Source organism: Saccopteryx leptura, chromosome 10 (genome assembly GCF_036850995.1).
Source record: "Saccopteryx leptura isolate mSacLep1 chromosome 10, mSacLep1_pri_phased_curated, whole genome shotgun sequence".
In the NCBI taxonomy this organism is placed as follows: domain Eukaryota; kingdom Metazoa; phylum Chordata; class Mammalia; order Chiroptera; family Emballonuridae; genus Saccopteryx; species Saccopteryx leptura.
Window position 1 is genome coordinate 34,932,971 of NC_089512.1, and position 18,474 is coordinate 34,951,444.

General features: G+C 39.4%; 1 protein-coding gene across 6 annotated transcripts in view; it reads left to right on the forward strand.

Moving 5' to 3' along the window:
• The window catches only part of ATP2C1 (ATPase secretory pathway Ca2+ transporting 1), a 153,625-nt gene that overhangs the window by 109,139 nt on the left and 26,012 nt on the right, over nt 1-18,474 (forward strand). For all 6 annotated transcript variants that reach the window (XM_066351271.1, XM_066351273.1, XM_066351277.1 and 3 more), the window contains 8 exons: nt 175-299; nt 1,907-2,004; nt 4,669-4,764; nt 4,854-4,943; nt 7,107-7,211; nt 11,091-11,247; nt 15,644-15,814; nt 16,883-16,980. In XM_066351271.1, the coding sequence (XP_066207368.1) occupies nt 175-299; nt 1,907-2,004; nt 4,669-4,764; nt 4,854-4,943; nt 7,107-7,211; nt 11,091-11,247; nt 15,644-15,814; nt 16,883-16,980 (940 nt within the window). The remainder of the gene's footprint in view (nt 1-174; nt 300-1,906; nt 2,005-4,668; nt 4,765-4,853; nt 4,944-7,106; nt 7,212-11,090; nt 11,248-15,643; nt 15,815-16,882; nt 16,981-18,474) is intronic.

The following is an 18,474-nucleotide window of genomic DNA, read 5'->3' on the forward strand; positions in this document are numbered from 1 at the left end:
TAATAGATGTCCATTAAATGTTAACTTGACCTTCCTTGTGAGGCCATTTTTAGGTGTTGACAGTATTAATTTTGCATTTTCTTTTAACCACTTTTTAAAATAATGGACAATTGAAATTACTGCTGTGTTTTCTATTTAACTTAAACTCTAATACTGCATATACATTGGTTACAGTTTGGCTGTAGCAGCAATTCCTGAAGGTCTTCCCATTGTGGTCACAGTGACTCTAGCCCTTGGTGTTATGAGAATGGTGAAGAAAAGGGCCATTGTGAAAAAACTGCCTATAGTAGAAACCCTGGGTAAGTCTGGCATGAGCCTACTTGTGCAGTGATATGGTAGTTTTTGCTAACAGTGAATTATTGTTGGGTTTTACATGGTTTTCATCGTGCTTGTGGCAATATATACATGGTTCCAACAACCAAAAAAGGTAATTAAAAATGTGTATCACTCACCTGACCAGTCAGTTGTGCAGTGGATAGAGCGTTGGACTGGAATGCAGAGGACCCAGGTTCGAGATACCGAGGTCGCCAGCTTGAGCGTGGGCTCATCTGGTTTGAGCAAAGCTCACCTGCTTGGACCCAAGGTCGTTGGCTTGAGCAAGGGGTTACTCGGTCTGCTGTAGCCCCACGGTCAAGGCACATATGAGAAAGCAATCAATGAACAACTAAGGTGTCTCAATGAAAAACTGATGATTGATGCTTCTCATCTCTCTCTGTTCCTGTCTGTCTGTCCCTATCTGTTGCTCTCTCGGACTCTCTGTCTCTGTAAAAAAAAAAAAAAATGCATATCACTCAGGTGACTCAGAAATCTTTCTGCGTCATAGAATGTTCTAATTCTTTATTTTATTTTTTTAGCAAGAGCGAGAGAGAGGGACAGACTAGGACAGTCAGACAGGAAGGAAGAGAGAGAAACATCAACTTGTAGTTGCAGCACTTTAGTTGTTCATTGATTGCTTCTTCATATGTGCCTTGACCGATGGGCTCCAACTAAGCCATTGACCTCTACCTCAAGCCTTGGCTTCAAGCCAGCGACCTTTGGGCTCAAGCCAGTAACCATGGGGTCATGTCTATGATCCCACGCTCAAGCCATTGACCCTGTGCTCGAGCAGGTGAGCCTGCGCTCAAGCCAGATGAGCTTGTGCTTAAGCTGGAGACATCAAGGTTTCACACCTGAGTCCTCAGTGTCTTAGGTTGGCACTATCCACTGTGCCCCCACCTGGTCAGTCTGGATGTCTCATTCCTAAGTTGTGTTTAAAAAAATACATATAACAAATGAATCCTTGGATTAAAATGAATAGAATTGATTTCTTTTGACATCTCGAGAAAGATAATTGATAATTATAGATCCTAAAATGTCATACTTTAGTAGAATTCACTGATAAGTACAGTAAATATACAATAGTTATATTTCTATAATACAACTTTATATGTTAAATATGAAAATTGTGATAAATTTATGTATACTATAAAACTTACTTTTTTTAAATTTAGGAATCCAAAATTGTTGAATTTAACTTTTAGTTTGCACTTTATTATTGAAACAGCAAAATAACTTAAAATACTGATTAAAAACTTATATGGTTTACATTTAGGTACCCTTAAAACTTCCTAGAAAATATATTATATAAAATTATTACATAAAGCTAATATCGAGTGGCTTTGAAGAAATTCAACTGTAATTAAACAAGAAAAAGTCAATGTTCATCAGTATCTAATTTTTAGTTTTAATTTCAGGAATTATCCTACAATGAAGAAACATAATAAGTCACCAATCTAAAATTTTCGATGAGCTTTATTTGTACAAAATTCAGAAAACCAGGGCAGGTTTTCATAATCTTTTATTTGTTTTCAGTGTAAATTTGTATTTCTTCTTTACTTTTGGTGACACATTCTGATTTGTTCTTTAGGCTGCTGTAATGTTATTTGTTCAGATAAAACTGGAACACTGACGAAAAATGAAATGACTGTTACTCTCATATTTACTTCAGATGGTCTACATGCTGAGGTATTTTATAGATTTTTGTTATTAGTAGTAATTCTTTGTTAAGAAACAGACTATATGACTTTGGGTGATGGGTATGCAACATAATCAAATGTCAAAATAACCTGGAGATGTTTTCTCTGGACCTATGTACCCTGATTGATTAATGTCACCCCATTAAAATTAATATTAAAAAAAAAAGAAACTTGGTGTTTAACATTTTTAACTGTTCCAGTGTCTTGCCTTCAAAATGGCTATACATTAGTTCACAGCAGAGCTTTCTCCTTCCCATGTGGTTCTACCAAGTCTTGCTGTCACTCCTGTTGGACAGTCCAGACACTGAATCCTGCTTGACACTTCTCTGTTAATCACCTTTATACCCATTCATTACCAAACTCTTGGTGTCCTTGTTCTATGTGCAGCTTGAGGGATGAGCCAAATTTTGAGTATGTCACTCCCTAAATTCAGATGCTTCAGTGGCTTTCCATGTGACCAGGATCCTGAAGGGTGGCCTCTAAAGACCCTCCATGTCATATCACTTATTTCCTCCTTCAGTCTTAAACGCTCCCCTTTGCTTTCTGTGCACCAAACATCCTGGCTTTATGGTTCTTTCCGTGTGACGAAAGTACTGCTGCATCAGGACCTTTGCTGCTATTCTCCCTGCTTAGGACTGTCTTAATACCTCTTCATCCTTTGCACCTCACTTCCAACCCCACTTATTCAGAAATGCTACCTACAAGAACTGGCTCTGTGTTATGTGTTTGGTAAAACTTCATACCTTTTAGTGTTTAGTCCAGGTAGAATTTTCTGTCCCTATTCCCATTTTACTGTAAGTTCTAATACTGCAAGAACTCTGTTGTCCAGCACGGGGCCTGACTCATAGTAAATACTAGCTGAAAGAATCAATGAATGGGTGAATTACTTTATCTTAGAAATTACATATTGGCAGTCTCTTAGGAGTATGTCAGTGTATGTGCATTGGTTAATTTTGAAGCTGGGTGAGGACAAGTTCCAGTTTCACCTACTTGGCATAATTTCTGGCTGGAATGTTCATTAACACTACTTATGATGGGTACAGTATTTTAAAATGTATTTATAGCCAATTCACTAAGTAAAGTAAGCACTAGACAGATTGACAGAATTTATAGTTGTTATTTTATTTCATTTAACATAGGCCTTAAAATGAAACTTGATATTTAGGGTGTTAAATTTGGTTAAGGATACCCAGTGCTATGTTACTGAATGTACAGTATTTTCTCTAGGTGGTTCAGAAGAGTCTTTGGGGTTACTTGTGCTTATATGGTCTAGGTATGGAAGGTATAGGTTATAGGTTTCTCTTGTGTTTTAAGAGCATAATTTTATATGTCAAGCATTAACCATTTGTTAATTTGCTCTAAACTTTTATTTCTTTTGTGAAATTTTTTTTTTTTTTTGTATTTTTCTGAAGCTGGAAACGGGGAGAGACAGTCAGACAGACTCCCGCATGCGCCCGACCGAGATCCACCTGGCACGCCCACCAGGGGCGATGCTCTGCCCCTCTGGGGCGTCGCTCTGCCGAGACCAGAGCCACTCTAGCGCCTGGGGCAGAGGCCAAGGAGCCATCCCCAGCACCCGGGCCATCTTTGCTCCAATAGAGCCTTGGCTGCGGGAGGGGAAGAGAGAGACGGAGAGGAAGGAGGGGGGGGTGGAGAAGCAAACGGGTGCTTCTCCTATGTGCCCTGGCCGGGAATTGAACCCGGGTCCCCCGCACGCCAGGCCAACGCTCTACCGCTGAGCCAACCGGCCAGGGCCTCTTTTGTGAAATTTAACTTTTGTTTATGCTTGTTTGTTCTAGCCCTATGGAATAGGTATTTGGCTTGTCTCAGCCTCTGATTTTTAAAGCTGGTGTGTAATACGCTGATAATACAGTTTGTAAGTGCTAGGATGAGTCACTTAATGTCTCTGAGCCTGCATATTTACATAAAGAATTCTGCTTTTGTCTACATTACAAGTTTGTCATGAATGTTCGATTGGTAATAGATCTGAATATTTGGGTGTTGTCATACGTTATGTAATGTTGTATAAATTTAAGCTCACGTACGTATAGAGGTTTTCATGAGGTATATGTGTGTGTATATTATATAGCAGTGTTTTTCAACTGTTTTTCAACCACTGGTCCATGGACCAGCCACCAGAAATTTTGTGTCAGTCCGCAAAAGAGTTAACCACCATGATTTTGTATGAAGATTTTAGACCCAGTGATCTTAGTCAAACTTGCTTATGCTCAGTGATTTATTTCTTAGTGGTCTCTGAAATAATTCTCCTGTTTTCACCGTTCCCCAAGTATAAAAAGGTTGAAAAACCACTGTTCTATAAATTATTTTATGTAGAAGCAATATAAGAGTATATAATTGTATTAACAATTATGTTGTTTCTACTTATGGTATAATACTATATACACTATTGTAATTATTAACTATTACAATTAATTATTAGTATAATTAACTAAAGGCTTATCATGGTAAAATTTGAATTTATGTTACTTTATTAAATGTTCTTTTAGACAAATTTAATACTTTTTTATGTGTACCTGCTAACAATGTCATGATGTATGTAATGAAGTGAATACAACTCATCATAGATTTTGGTTTTCATAAGTATTGTCACTGTCTACTGGTTCTATTACTGACCTTACTTTATGTTCCTTAGGTTACTGGAGTTGGCTACAATCCATTTGGAGAAGTGATTGTTGATGGTGATGTTGTTCATGGATTCTATAACCCAGCTGTTAGCAGAATTGTTGAGGTTAATACTGCCTTCTCTAACAAGATGACTTTCTTTATAATGACTTAGGACACAGTGATGGGTTCATAGTTTGTGTGTATTTCTCTTAGGCGGGCTGTGTGTGCAATGATGCTGTGATTAGAAACAACACTCTAATGGGGAAGCCAACAGAAGGAGCCTTAATTGCTCTTGCTATGAAGGTATGTACCTAATCTCTCTTCTTTGATACAAAAGCATCACGCTTACAAGAGAATGTGAGGCAATGGATTTTCGGTTTTAGACTATGTTGTTTTTACTGCCTTTTGGAAACCAGTTTTAGTCTTCCTGGAAATACAGTCTAGAACTTTCTCAGTATATCTTTATCCCTTATATGCAGAAAATAAAGTAATGACCAATGATTGGTTTATCTAATAAAGAAATGTTTCTGTCGTCCATAATATTTAGAGTTTTTGTGTGAAAAACCTCATGTGTTATTGTTGATAACACTGCCTTTCAGATGAGTTAAAAGCAACATGCTAATATCTCCATGTAAAGATATTAAAGACATCATGAGAAATCAGCTTTTCTTTTCCAGTCTTCCCTTTCCTTTCATTATCAATTTCTTAAAATGAGTCTAGAGTTAGAATTTGTGTTAGAGATGGGGTGCTGTTCTCAGTGACTCTTTTTATCTGTTTCAATTGATCCCTTCTCCTAAGTCCTACATTTGATTAAATGAGAAACCTAAAAATTCAATCTGTCATTCCCAAACAAAAATAAAATTCCTACTTTTAAGAGAAGTCTTAGACAACTTTAGACTTTTATGAAACAAGATACACCTCTAAATGAAGTTTCTTGAATTGAGATCCAGTATAGAAATGTTGAGTATTATAACATTCAATTTAAGAAAATGAAATTGGCCCCAGATCAGCAGAGCATTGGCCCCAGATGGGGGTTGGCAGGTGGATCCTGGTCAGGGCGTAAGCGGAGTCTATCTTCCTTCCTCTCACTTGGAAAGAGAAGGAGAAAAGAAAATCGGTATTTTTAGAACATGTGTATTTCCTTAACGGATAGTAACATTTTGTTATTATTTATTTTCCTTGTAACCAAAAAAAATAGCATAGTATAGCTTTTTAAAAGATACTCAAAAGTTGAATCTGTTAACAAGATTTATTGTGTTATGTAGTTAACTTTATCTCTTTGAGAGATAAAGAATGTGAAATCAGTTCCTTATGGGTTGGGAGCCTCATATTTTAGGTAGGACATTAACGTTTATGTGTTTGGAACAAATAAAAGGCAGACAAGTTAGTAGAGAGTTAAGTCCTAAACATTGAGCCACACATAAGAACAGTGCAAATTCAGACTAGTGACCTGGGCTTTGAAGGATAGAAAGGGTTTAGAGTAAGTAAACTTGGGAAAGGGCAGGAGTAAAAGCATAGAGAAATAAATAAGCATAGAGTGGATTGTGGCTTTTAAATTGGTTAACCTGGATGAAATGGAAGAAGTTTGAATAACCCAGAGAATTATTAAATATGCTGTATAGTCAGTTTCTGGAGGACCTTTGAAAGCCAAGAAGAAGAGTCTCAACATATTTCAGTAGACAACAAAAAGCAATGAAGTACTTTTTTGTTTTGTTTTGTTTTTAGTTACTGATTTTAGAGAGGACGGGAGAAAAAGGGAGCTAGAGAGGTAACATCGACTTGCTCTTCCACTTATTCATGCACTCTCTGGTTGACCCGTTTATGTTCCCTACCAGAGACTGAACCTGAAACCTTGGTGCACCTGGGACAATGCTCTGTCCAACCAACTGAGCTATCTGGCCAGGGCAAAAAGCAATGAACTCAGCTTTTGAGTAGTTAAAAATATTTTTGAATATTAGGGAAAAATGCAAAGGAGTATTGAGAGAGAGAACAGCTATATGACATTGGTAGTAGTCAGAATATTCAGTGATAGAATGAGGGTGTCAGGAAGTAGGGTGGTAGCAACAGGCAAAATAGAGTTGAATCCCTAAGGAGTAAAGAATTGAATCCGAAATTTCTATTCATTATAAAAGTAAATGCTCATTGGTTGGGTACCTTTATTTAGTTGTTCGCTTCTTCCTTCCAGAATTTGAGTCAGTAGAGATCTTAATCTAGTCATTGTTGAAGATATAGTCTATATACAGTCCAGATAGCATCTAAACATCCAGGCTTTCATGTTGCACATGTAAGCTGTCGTTCAGAGAAATATAGTGTATGTATAGTTGGAGCACTGCTGTTCTAACACCATTATTTGAAAACTAATCCGGGTATCTCTAGCTATCCTAGCTACAAATTATGACCCTTGTTCTTTGTTAAAGGAAAAAGTCACATGTTGGTGAGAATTAACTTTCTTTTTGTGCCATATAGATGGGTCTTGATGGACTTCAACAGGACTATATCAGAAAAGCTGAATATCCTTTTAGCTCTGAGCAAAAGTGGATGGCTGTTAAGTGTGTGCACAGAACACAGCAGGTATGCTTCCATTTAATGAATACTTATTTTATCTTGTTTAACATAGATGACCATTTTTCATTTATTGTCCACCATTAGATTTAAACAATCATTGAGCATAACAAAGATCTGTAGCTTTAAAGTTTGTGTAATTCATAGGCTATTCATCCTTGTTATTCTTGTATTCTTTTTGACTTCATGCATAGATATATCCAGTTTTGCTGTGTGAGCAAACAGCTTACATGAGTGGAAGCCTGGTCTCAGTTTCCTAGAGCTAGTGAAGTCAGATTTCTTTGAACACAAAATTTGTCCTTGATGACAGATTATTGTAAGTCTCTGCTGACTATTGTCTGTCTGTGTTCTTTCACTGAAGGAATGTCTTGTCCTCAGAACAAACAAACCCACATTATTTTGTGGATTAAATGTGTATAATTCATATTAGTCGATCCGGCTTACAAACTGGCAGAATAACATACACTGATAGTTCAGGCTACCTGAATTTGTGCCTGGGTGCTTTAGAAATTTTCATATAGTCTGTGTAATAAGAGTTCTTAGTTATGTGTAGTGTACAGTTATATCACTTATAGTTGCTATTTATCAACTTGATGCTTAAATTTACATTGCCCTTAAAATATGTGTTATTTTTACATTTTCTTTATAAGGAATTAATAATTGGTTATATTTTCATCCATGAGTAGACATTTTGAAACCAGTGACACTTCTGTAGACAGAAATGAGTGAGAGGATTTTCTCTCACACACAATAAGTAGGAAGCGTGCTGGGTTTAAAAGAAAGGCCAAAGGTGGCCAACCCTGAGTTTCAGAAGTCTTCCAGGCACTCTAATTCATGAGGGAGAAAAAAAATTTCCTCTAATCTTTAAGAGTACTTTTATAAACTCTTGGGAAATGAGATATTAGGAAAGAAAACCATAAAAATAAAATACCTGATATTTCCAACCTTATAACAAAACTTTTAAAAATTGCATTAAGATAATTTTCAGCTGATGTCCCTTGACCATATAGTTATATAGCAGGAATACATGTACATATATGAGTATATTTGGAAGGTCTCTTTTTTTACATTTTATATACTGTCATGGTACTTAAAGATACTGTGACTCATGGAAAGTTTCATGATTTGACTTCAGCAGTTTGTTTTTTTATATTTTTCTGAAGTAAGAAGCAGGGAGGTAGAGAGACAGACTCCTGCATGCGCCCAACCAGGATCCTCCCAGCATGTCCACTAGGGGGCGATTCTCTGCCCATCTGCGGCATTGCTCTGTTGCAACCGGAGCCATTCTAGTGCCCGAGGCAGAGGCCACAGAGCCATCCCCAGCGCCCGGGCCATCTTTGCTCCAATGGAGCCTCGGCTGCGGGAGGGGAAGAGAGAGACAGAGAGAAAGGAGAGGGGGAAGAATGGAGAAGCAGATGGGCGCTTCTGTGTGCCCTGGCCGGGAATCAAACTTGAGACTTACACACGCCGGGCCAATGCTCTACCACTGAGCCAACTGGTCAGGGCTCAGCAGTTTTTTAATACAGCCTCATCCAAGTGACACACTGGAAGCTGTATCTTGTATCAGTTGTGGAATAGGGATAAGGAGTGGTAGGATGGTAGGATATAAATTTCTGTGATTGTTCTTCCCATATGCTAACTTGAAGAGTTTCTCTTACAAAACAAAACCAACCAGCCCTCCTGCCTGGGTCCAGCTCATGGGTCAGGCAGCAGTCACATCTTGGAATAGTCTCTCCTTCTCCAGGATAAACACATGGCCCATACTCAGGAAATATGAGGACACTTAGGGAGAATTCTAAAGGATTCCAGAGGTTTTAGGGTGGGAGGGCAGGTGAGGGGGAGATTGTATATAGAGGTTTAGGAAGGTTAAAGTAACTTCTCTGGACTTCAAATGCAACACTGGATAGTGGAGGCTGGAAGATAATAGAGGAAAGCCTTCACATTGAGAGGAAATTTATTCTTGGATGAACTTACAAATGTGGGGATGTAATAAAAATATTTTCAGACATTCCAAATCTCAAACTGAATATCCCACACATCTTTTCTTAGAAAGGTACTGGTGGTTATATTATTCCAAGACAAGACAGTAAACCAAAGAAAGGGAAGACATAGCACACAGGGAGTTCTAACCAGGACAGCAGTGAGAGGAATCCCAGGACAGAGTGAAGGGAAGTTCCTGGACACCAGTCAAGCAGCAGGTCCAGAAATTAGCCAGCTCAGAGTAGAAAAGGAACGGAGAACAAGACTCCAGGAGGAGAGTCTTCAGTAATAATATGGGAGTGATAAGTTACCCACTCATTTCATCATGTGAAACATCAATTTGTATTACGTGGAAGAGTTTTGGAATAATTACTAGTAAGTATAAAGAAAACTCAGTATGTTAAAAAGAGGCAGTTAATAACTTTCTAAAAGATAAAACTTGAGCACGAAAATAAATACGTTTGATTTATATAGGCTATGGAAACAGCAGCATGCCTCCCTAGCCTCTGATATTTGTCCGCTAGTTGCTGGGAAACCCCATCTCAGTGTGAGCACACACTGTCATGATGGAAGAAGAAGAGCACATTAAGCACTGGTTCCTCAGTTTCCATTTGGAAGTGACACAAGTACTGCTCCTATTTATTGGTTAAAGCAAGTCACACCTGACTTTAAAGTGGGAGAGAGGGGCAGGGAAATACATTCCTACTGTGTGCCTGCATGGAGAACTGGGGTGTGTGCGAGCTGTTCTAAAGACTGCCACTCGCTCAGCAGTGAGGAGTCATAAAGTAAACAGAATACTGACAAGTTTTGCTTTAACTATAACGATATGGAGAAGAGAAATAGGTAGTTGTTGGCCAAACTATCACCTGTCACAGTAGACATTGTAGGAAATTGATAAGCAGAAAAATAACAGTATAAACAGTTCAGTCTTTTTTTTTTTTTTTTTTTTGTATTTTTCTGAAGCTGGAAACGGGGAGAGACAGTCAGACAGACTCCCGCATGCGCCCAACCGAGATCCACCCAGCAGGCCCACCAGGGGCGAGGCTCTGCCCACCAGGGGGCGATGCTCTGCCCCTCCGGGGCATCGCTCTGTTGTGACCAGAGCCACTCTAGTGCCTGGGGCAGAGGCCAAGGAGCCATCCCCAGCGCCCGGGCCATCTTTGCTCCAATGGAGCCTCGGCTGCGGGAGGGGAAGAGAGAGACAGAGAGGAAGGAGAGGGGAGGGGTGGAGAAGCAGATGGGCGCTTCTCCTGTGTGCCCTGGCCGGGAATCGAACCCGGGACTTCTGCACGCCAGGCTGACACTCTACCACTGAGCCAACCGGCCAGGGCCAATAGTACAAACATTTTAAAACATAGAGATAAATACCAAGGAAAACATCTATAGAGTTAATGTTGGCTTGCCTTTTTAGGGTAGGACAGGAAGTGAGAAAATTTAGGCAGGGGACTGCACTTTTTCCTTATTACTTTGCTCTGATAAAAAATAGAAAAAGTCGGATAATATCCATAATTATAAGGTAGTTGTGAGAATTAAATAAGATCACATATATACATATAATAACAGCCAACAGAAAACCTGAACTATTGCTTGGGCTGATGTTAGATCTCTTCTCTATTCCCGTTAAGTTTGAGCCTCTCTGCAAATCTTAGCGTGCCTGATCGGGGTTTCTTGTAGCACTGCCTTTAGCCTGGGGCTGAGGATAGGGAGCAGATGCTGTTTTCTTTATAGGATGCAGAAAACCCCACATCTGAACTTTTAATCTTGAGTTCAAGTGCACTCAAAGCCTTAGGCTTGAGTCGCTTCCCTGGGGATTATGAGAAAGGAGTGCCACTTGCTTTTGGACTCCAGTGGCAGATACGTATAAGTTGAAATTACCTTGAATTTATTTGGTCCGTGTTTTCTTCTTAGGACAGACCAGAGATTTGTTTTATGAAGGGTGCTTATGAACAGGTGATTAAGTATTGTACCACGTACCACAGCAAAGGGCAGACCTTGCCACTCGCCCAGCAGCAGAGAGATCTGTACCAACAAGAGAAGGCACGGATGGGCTCAGCAGGGCTCAGAGGTAAGATGCAGCAGCACAGCCCCAAGGCTGGGCAGGTAATGCTTTCTGTTAACTGCACATGAACTCATGCTGCACCTCTGAGCTGTCCACTCTCGTCTGGGCCCCGTAGAACCTTGCTGTTTCTGCAGTGTTATGTTTCAGTTGGCTAATTATCCCCAAAACATGGGAAAATGAGAATATAGTAAAATATGAAATTACTAGTTCTTACAGACCTGCAGTGGTCTCTGAGTAGTTGATAAAATTTTTATTTTAAACAAGTTTGTCTCATGAGAAGGAAGGTGGATAGAGGTAAAATTGATGTTACTCTTCTTTTATTTCATCACTTTGTCTTACTTGTTAATAACTCTAACAATGTCCTCAAATACCAAAATCTTAAGCCTCTCATTTGTCCTTTAAGCTGAGGTGATTGCTTACTTGCTCCTCATCTGCTTTCTCCTGACATTTGGCAGAGAAGTAAAGAAGTGCCCAGATGCTCCTGCTGTTTGTGCTGCTGACTAAACACGGTGGGAGGAGAGGGTCTGCTGTGTACATGCACACCAGGCCGCTTCTCCAGGACATCGTGTGTAGGATTCAAGAAGCAGAGGTTGGGGCCATCCCTGGTTTTTAACCTTCTGAATAGTCTCTGGCTTGTGGGTAATATATATTTATATATACCTAAGTAGTCTCTCTCTCTCTCAAGGAAATTGGAAGCGTTAGCTTTCTTAATTTTATGGTTTTTACAAAACAGAAGTCAAATACCACAATTCCTGAGAGGAAGGAACAAGTTATGTAAAATATCTTACTCATGGTTCACTTAAGCAAGGACTTTTGTGGGTATAAACCATTTGTATAGATTTATAAAGCTTTCTGATTTATAGGTTTAGAAAGGTACTCCTGTGGCTTTATTTGAGGGCAGAGTTTTGTTATTCTTAGCGGCCCACCAGCAAGAAGGTTTCAAAGTTGACTTGGGTTTAGAGACCCCGAAGAAGTCTTAAAGGGCTGGTATGTGCCTCTGGTTTTCCTTAGTTTTTGGAGCAGGGGTTTCCCACTTTTTAATTCTAACTCTTTTCATCTGAAGGACTGGGGAGGTTTGTGTATGTTTGGTTTGGTGTTGTAATATTGTGAGATAGAGCAGAGTTGGTAGAGGAGAAAATCTTTGTTTCATATGAGTTTGGAACATTCTGGTCATTTGTCTCTTGTCTTTTCCACTTCTTTGCTTGTTCTCCACTTTCCTCTCCCCCTGAAATTGCCGTAATGAAGGACAGAAAGATTTTAAATTTAACTTGATAGGTACTTATGTTGCATCTTATAAAAGCACATATAGTTCATAATTTTTATTTATTTATTTATTTATTTATTTTGAAAGTCAGAGAGAGGGATAGATAAGGACAGACAGGAACGAAAAGAGATGAGAAGCATCAATCGTTAGTTTTTCGTTGCGCATTGCGACACCTTAGTTCAGCGGTTCTCAACCTGTGGGTCGTGACCCCGGCGGGGGTCGAACGACCAAAACACAGGGGTCGCCTAAAGCCATCGGAAAATACATATTTTATCCTAAAGCCATCGGAAATACATATTTTATTTAAAAATGTATTGTATAATAAATATGTAATTTCCGATGGCTTTAGGCGACCCCTGTGTTTTGGTCGTTCGACCCCCGCCGGGGTCGCGACCCACAGGTCGAGAACCACTGCCTTAGTTGTTCATTGATTGCTTTCTCATATGTGCCTTGTCCACGGGCCTTCAGCAGACTGAGTAACCCCTTGCTCAAGCCAGTGACCTTGGGTCCAAGCTGGTGAGCTTTTTGTTCAAGCCAGATGAGCCTGTGCTCAAGCTGGCGACCCCAGGGTCCTGAACCTGGGTCCTTCTGCATCTCAGTCCAACACTCTAGCCACTGCGCCACCGCCTGGTCAGGTACATAGTTCATAATTTGAAATTAGAGTATGTTTGTTTCTTTGATTTAGTTGGGACCCACCCCATGAAAAAGGTGCCACACAGTAGCAGTAGTTCTTCATCTGTTCTAAAGAAGCAAACAACTATCCCATATTAACCTCTGGCTTAATACCACCCTTCCATTGAGAGTGCCAAGAGCTGATCTCCCTTTTTGTGATTTGCTGGTACAAACTGATACTGTCCCCTTCTGTTACTATCTGCCTCTGTTCCAACATCAGGACTGTCAAGGTGAAGTCATATACCTAACTATAGTGTTCACAAAAATTAGGGGATATTTCAAAATGAATATGAAGTGATAAAATATCCCCTAATTTTTGTAAGCAGTATATTTATATGGACCCCACATCTTCATATTTATAGGTATAAGACTCTTACATTGGAAAAATAAAAGTTATTTGTCTCTAACCATGGTTTTCTAAATATATCTAATCTCCATACCTTCTACTTGAAAAAGAATGGCTACTTCCTGTGACCTTGCTATGACATTTCAATTTCTCCATGAGATACATGTTTAGTTTGTGTGCTTTTTTTGTGTGTTCTTTCTAAGTTCTTCAGTCTGATATCACAGGTAGAGACACCTCCCTTTGGCTCTTAAGGTAGTTATGAAGGTTCTAGAATTCTGAGAATAAGCTAAGGATATTTGGAAATAAACAGTACTTTATACTCCCATCTATTTTAGTGAGAGTGACAGACAGGAAGAAAGATGAGAAGCATCAACTTTTAATTGCAGCATTTTAGTTGTTCATTGATTACTTTCTCATATGTGCCTAGACCAGGGGCTCCAACCGAGCCAGTGACCTCTTGCTGAAGCCAGCAATTTTGGGCTCAAGCCAGCGACCTTGAGCTCAAGTTGGTGACCTTGGGCTTCAGGCAACTGACCATGGGGTCACATCTGTGACCCTATGCTCAAGCTGGCGACATCAGGGTTTTGAACCTGGGTCCTCAGCGCCCCAGGTTGATGCTCTACCACGCACTACCACCTGGTCAGGTGCCCAAGGATGACAGGAAGCTAACTATAAGTTATGATAGGGTGGCGGTATTTATATACTCTTAGATTACCAGAGCTACAAATAAATACCTGTTAATATTCTGGAAAGAGTGAAGTAATCCAAACTACTGTTGATATTTGTGGTTTTATAATTATGTTACAGTTAACTTTACCTCCCAGGGTTTATCATGTATGAAATTGTTACATGTTATATCTAGTTAATTAATATAGCCTTCTCTTTAAGCTGTTGAATTGTTACATAGACTATAAACTGGAAAGCTAAAGATACCATTAGAAGAAGCCACCTTTACCAGGTATCTATTTTAAAATTGACTTTTTTTTATTCAGTGAGAAGGAAGGGGGGCAGAGAGACAGACTCTCACATGTGCCTCAACCACAGTCCACCCAGCTAGCCCACTAGGGGGCGGTGCTCTGCCCATCTGGGGCTGCTGCTCCATTGCTTAGCATCTGAGCTATTTAGGCAAAGCCATGGAGCCATCCTCAGCATCCAAGGCCAACTTGCTCCAATCGAGCCATGGCTGCCGGGTGGGGAAAGGGGAGTAAGAGAAGGAGGGGTGGAGAAGCAGATGGGCACTTCTCTTGTGTGCCCTGACCAGGAATCAAACCTGGGACATCCAGAAACCAGGCTGACACTCTACCACTGAGTCAACCGGCTAGTGCCAAAATTGACTTTTAAAGCTTAACAAACTTATAATTTCTCCAAATAATTAATTGTACTCTCTAAAGAGCCAGTAGTTTATGTTGAAAGGAGTTACATATGGTTATTATGTGAAAACATTCTTTATTCTCTCATTTGCCTTCTCATAACAGTTTTGTCTTATTCCTTTTAATTTTTAGTAGTTTAAAGCAGCCCCATATCTAGAACCATTCATCTATATTGTCTTACCATGTAATAATTTTGGTTTTTTAAGATTATATGGCTCTGGCTAGTTTACTCAGTGGTAGAGCATCAGCCCAGTGTGTGGATATTCCAGGTTTGATTCCTGGTCAGGGCACACAGGAGAAGTGCCCATCTGCTTCTCCACCCCTCCCCTCTCGCTTCTCTCTGTCTTTCTCTCCTCCTCTCTCTACCTCTCTCTCTTCCCCTCCTGCAGCCATGGCTTGATTGGAGCGAGTTGGCCCTGGACACTGAGGATGGCTCTATGACCTCTGCTTCAGGCACTAAGAAGAGCTTGGTTGCTGAGCAATGGAGCAATACCCCAGATGGGCAGAGCATCACCCCATAGTGGGCTTGCCGGGTAGATCCCAGTTGGGGCTTATGCGAAGTCTCGCTCTGCCTCCCCTTCTCTCTCTGAATAAGGAAAATAAATAAATAAAGATTATATAATAACTGCAATGACATTATAATCTTAACTGATTTATTTGAATTGTTACCGTCTCCAGTTTTTGTCAAGTAAATTCTAATGTTTTTGTGACTTGCATTTTCTTTTTTGGATTTTATTATTATTTCCTAAGTTCTTGCTTTGGCTTCTGGTCCTGAACTGGGACAGCTGACATTTCTCGGCCTAGTGGGAATCATTGACCCTCCCAGAACTGGTGTGAAAGAAGCTGTGACAACACTCATCGCCTCGGGAGTGTCAATAAAAATGATCACCGGAGACTCACAAGAGACTGCAGTCGCAATCGGTATAACCATGCTGCTTCCTCGTTTTTGATATTTTTTTTAATTACTTCATTGCAAAGTTTTGTGAACCATTAGACATGAAATATATTTGTATAATGTTGAGATTATATAAATTGACTCTTTTGTTTGCTCATACTCTATATACAAGTATGGGCCAAAACTTATTTTAGTTTGAAAATTAATACTATTTACTGAAAATACATAACTTAAGTCATTGTGAAATCACATATATTTTATTCACAAAAGGATAGTTGATTATTTTTAACCTCATAATCCACAGTGCTGATGGATAAAAGCACCATATCATGAATGTGAAACACGAAATTTAGTTTTTTCTTTCTATTTGAGTATTTTCAAAGCAGATTTATACCTACTTTGAAAGAAAATAGCTATGTTTATGTTTCTGTTGTCTCATCATATATATGCCTGTGTTGTTTGAATGCCATTTATGATTACCTTAAGAAGTAAAAGGGGGAAAAATGGTCATGAAAGTTAATTTCCCAGAGTTTTTAAACTAATTCATACTGATAAGTTTAAGCAGTTTGCTAAAAGTCTGTTAATTCTGATTTTTTTAATATGGGGAAAGAGACAGGAGTTTTACACTTTATATAATCTAAGAAGAATGTCACTAGAAACATAACGTGATTGAGAAGATTATACTTAGAATAACTTGTGACAGTTACTTTCATTTACAACTTTATGATTACCATGGATATACTATAGTTTTACTTGGATTTGGATAATTAAAATGCATCATGATCTTCATTAAAATTGAGTGAATAAGCAGAACTTCATTGGCTTTGTTTCAGTTCTTAGGCTTGATGGATTAAGTTGTAAAAAGCCTTTAATCTTAAATTAAAAAAAATAAAAATAAAAGTGCCAAACAGAAAACTCCAGACTTTTAAATTCAGATAGGTTTGTCTTACCAGTAGTTCGTCTTGCGATCCCTTGATAAGGAGGCATTTTATACAAAAGAGAGTGGATAACAAGTTATATTAACTGAGCATTATGTTGACTAGCCTGTCAAACAGAACCAATTTGGTTATGTTTTCTCTCCCATTTCACTTTAGCTAGTCGTCTGGGATTGTATTCCAAAACCTCCCAGTCAGTCTCAGGAGAAGAAATAGACGCAATGGATGTCCAGCAGCTTTCACAGATACTACCAAAGGTAACTCAAGTCTTTTGGATTGAACAGTCTTATTCTAAGTGTTATCATTTCTACTGCTATGAAAATGAAACTGTCTGAGAACAGTGGGACATGACCACCAAAATTGTTGGTCTAAATCATGAAATGAAATCTTGTCGCCCTGGCCGGTTGGCTCAGCGGTAGAGTGTCGGCCTAGCGTGCGGAGGACCCGGGTTTGATTCCCGGCCAGGGCACACAGGAGAAGCGCCCATTTGCTTCTCCACCCCTCCGCCGCACTTTCCTCTCTGTCTCTCTCTTCCCCTCCCGCAGCCAAGGCTCCATTGGAGCAAAGATGGCCCGGGCGCTGGGGATGGCTCTGTGGCCTCTGCCTCAGGCGCTAGAGTGGCTCTGGTCGCAACATGGCGACGCCCAGGATGGGCAGAGCATCGCCCCCTGGTGGGCAGAGCGTCGCCCCTGGTGGGCGTGCCGGGTGGATCCCGGTCGGGCGCATGCGGGAGTCTGTCTGACTGTCTCTCCCTGTTTCCAGCTTCAGAAAAATGAAAAAAAACAAAACAAAAGAAATCTTGTCGTTGAAATCACTCTTATTGAGAGTATTTGTGATGTGCTCATTATGATTACCATTGCAAAATTATTAACTTAAGCAAGAACCAGATTTCTCCTGAAGAAGGAAGGTATTATATACATTAGCAGTGGTTGTATTGTTTTTATAGAGTACAAAATAGAGAGAGAGACCATTACTTTATACTTCTTACCCTTTTTTTCTATTTTAATCGTAGCATAGGTATGTAATGCTTTTTAAAAAAAATTGAAATCTGATTTATATACAATAAAAGTTTATCTTTTTTAATGCAGTATTCTAATTTTTGACATTTTGTCTTATAACCACCACCACAGTCAAGATACAGAATAGTTTTATCATACTCCCAAGTTCTCTTGTGCCTTTTTGTAATCAGCTCCTCCCTGTACTTCCAGGACATGGCGACCACTGATTTGTTTTCTATCCCCATAGCTATGCTTTTTTCAGAATGCTCTAAAAATAAAACATGTAGTATGAGGCCTTTGAATCTGTTTCTTTCACTTAGCACATGCTTTTGAGATTTATTTATGTTGATGTTTGTATGTGTGTATTGGTAGTTCTTGTTTTGTTTGCTGAATAGTATTACACTGCATGGGAATTTGTTACCTATTCATCAGTTTATTAATTGATTTTAGAGAAGAAGGAAGGAAGAGAGAGAGGGAAACATCAATTTGTTATTTTCCTTATTTATGCATTCATTGGTTGATTCTGGTGTGTTCTCTGACCAGGGATCAAACCCACATGTTGGCGTATCAGGACAATGCTCTAACCAGCTGAGCTACCCAGCCAGAGCCCCTCCCTATTCATCAGTTTAAAGACATTTGAATTATTTCCACTTTTTGTTGAGTATGAATAAGCTATAAATATTTGTGTATAAATTTTTGCATGAAAATCCATTTTTTTCTCAACTAAATTCCTAAGAGTTGTTGCTGGGTCAC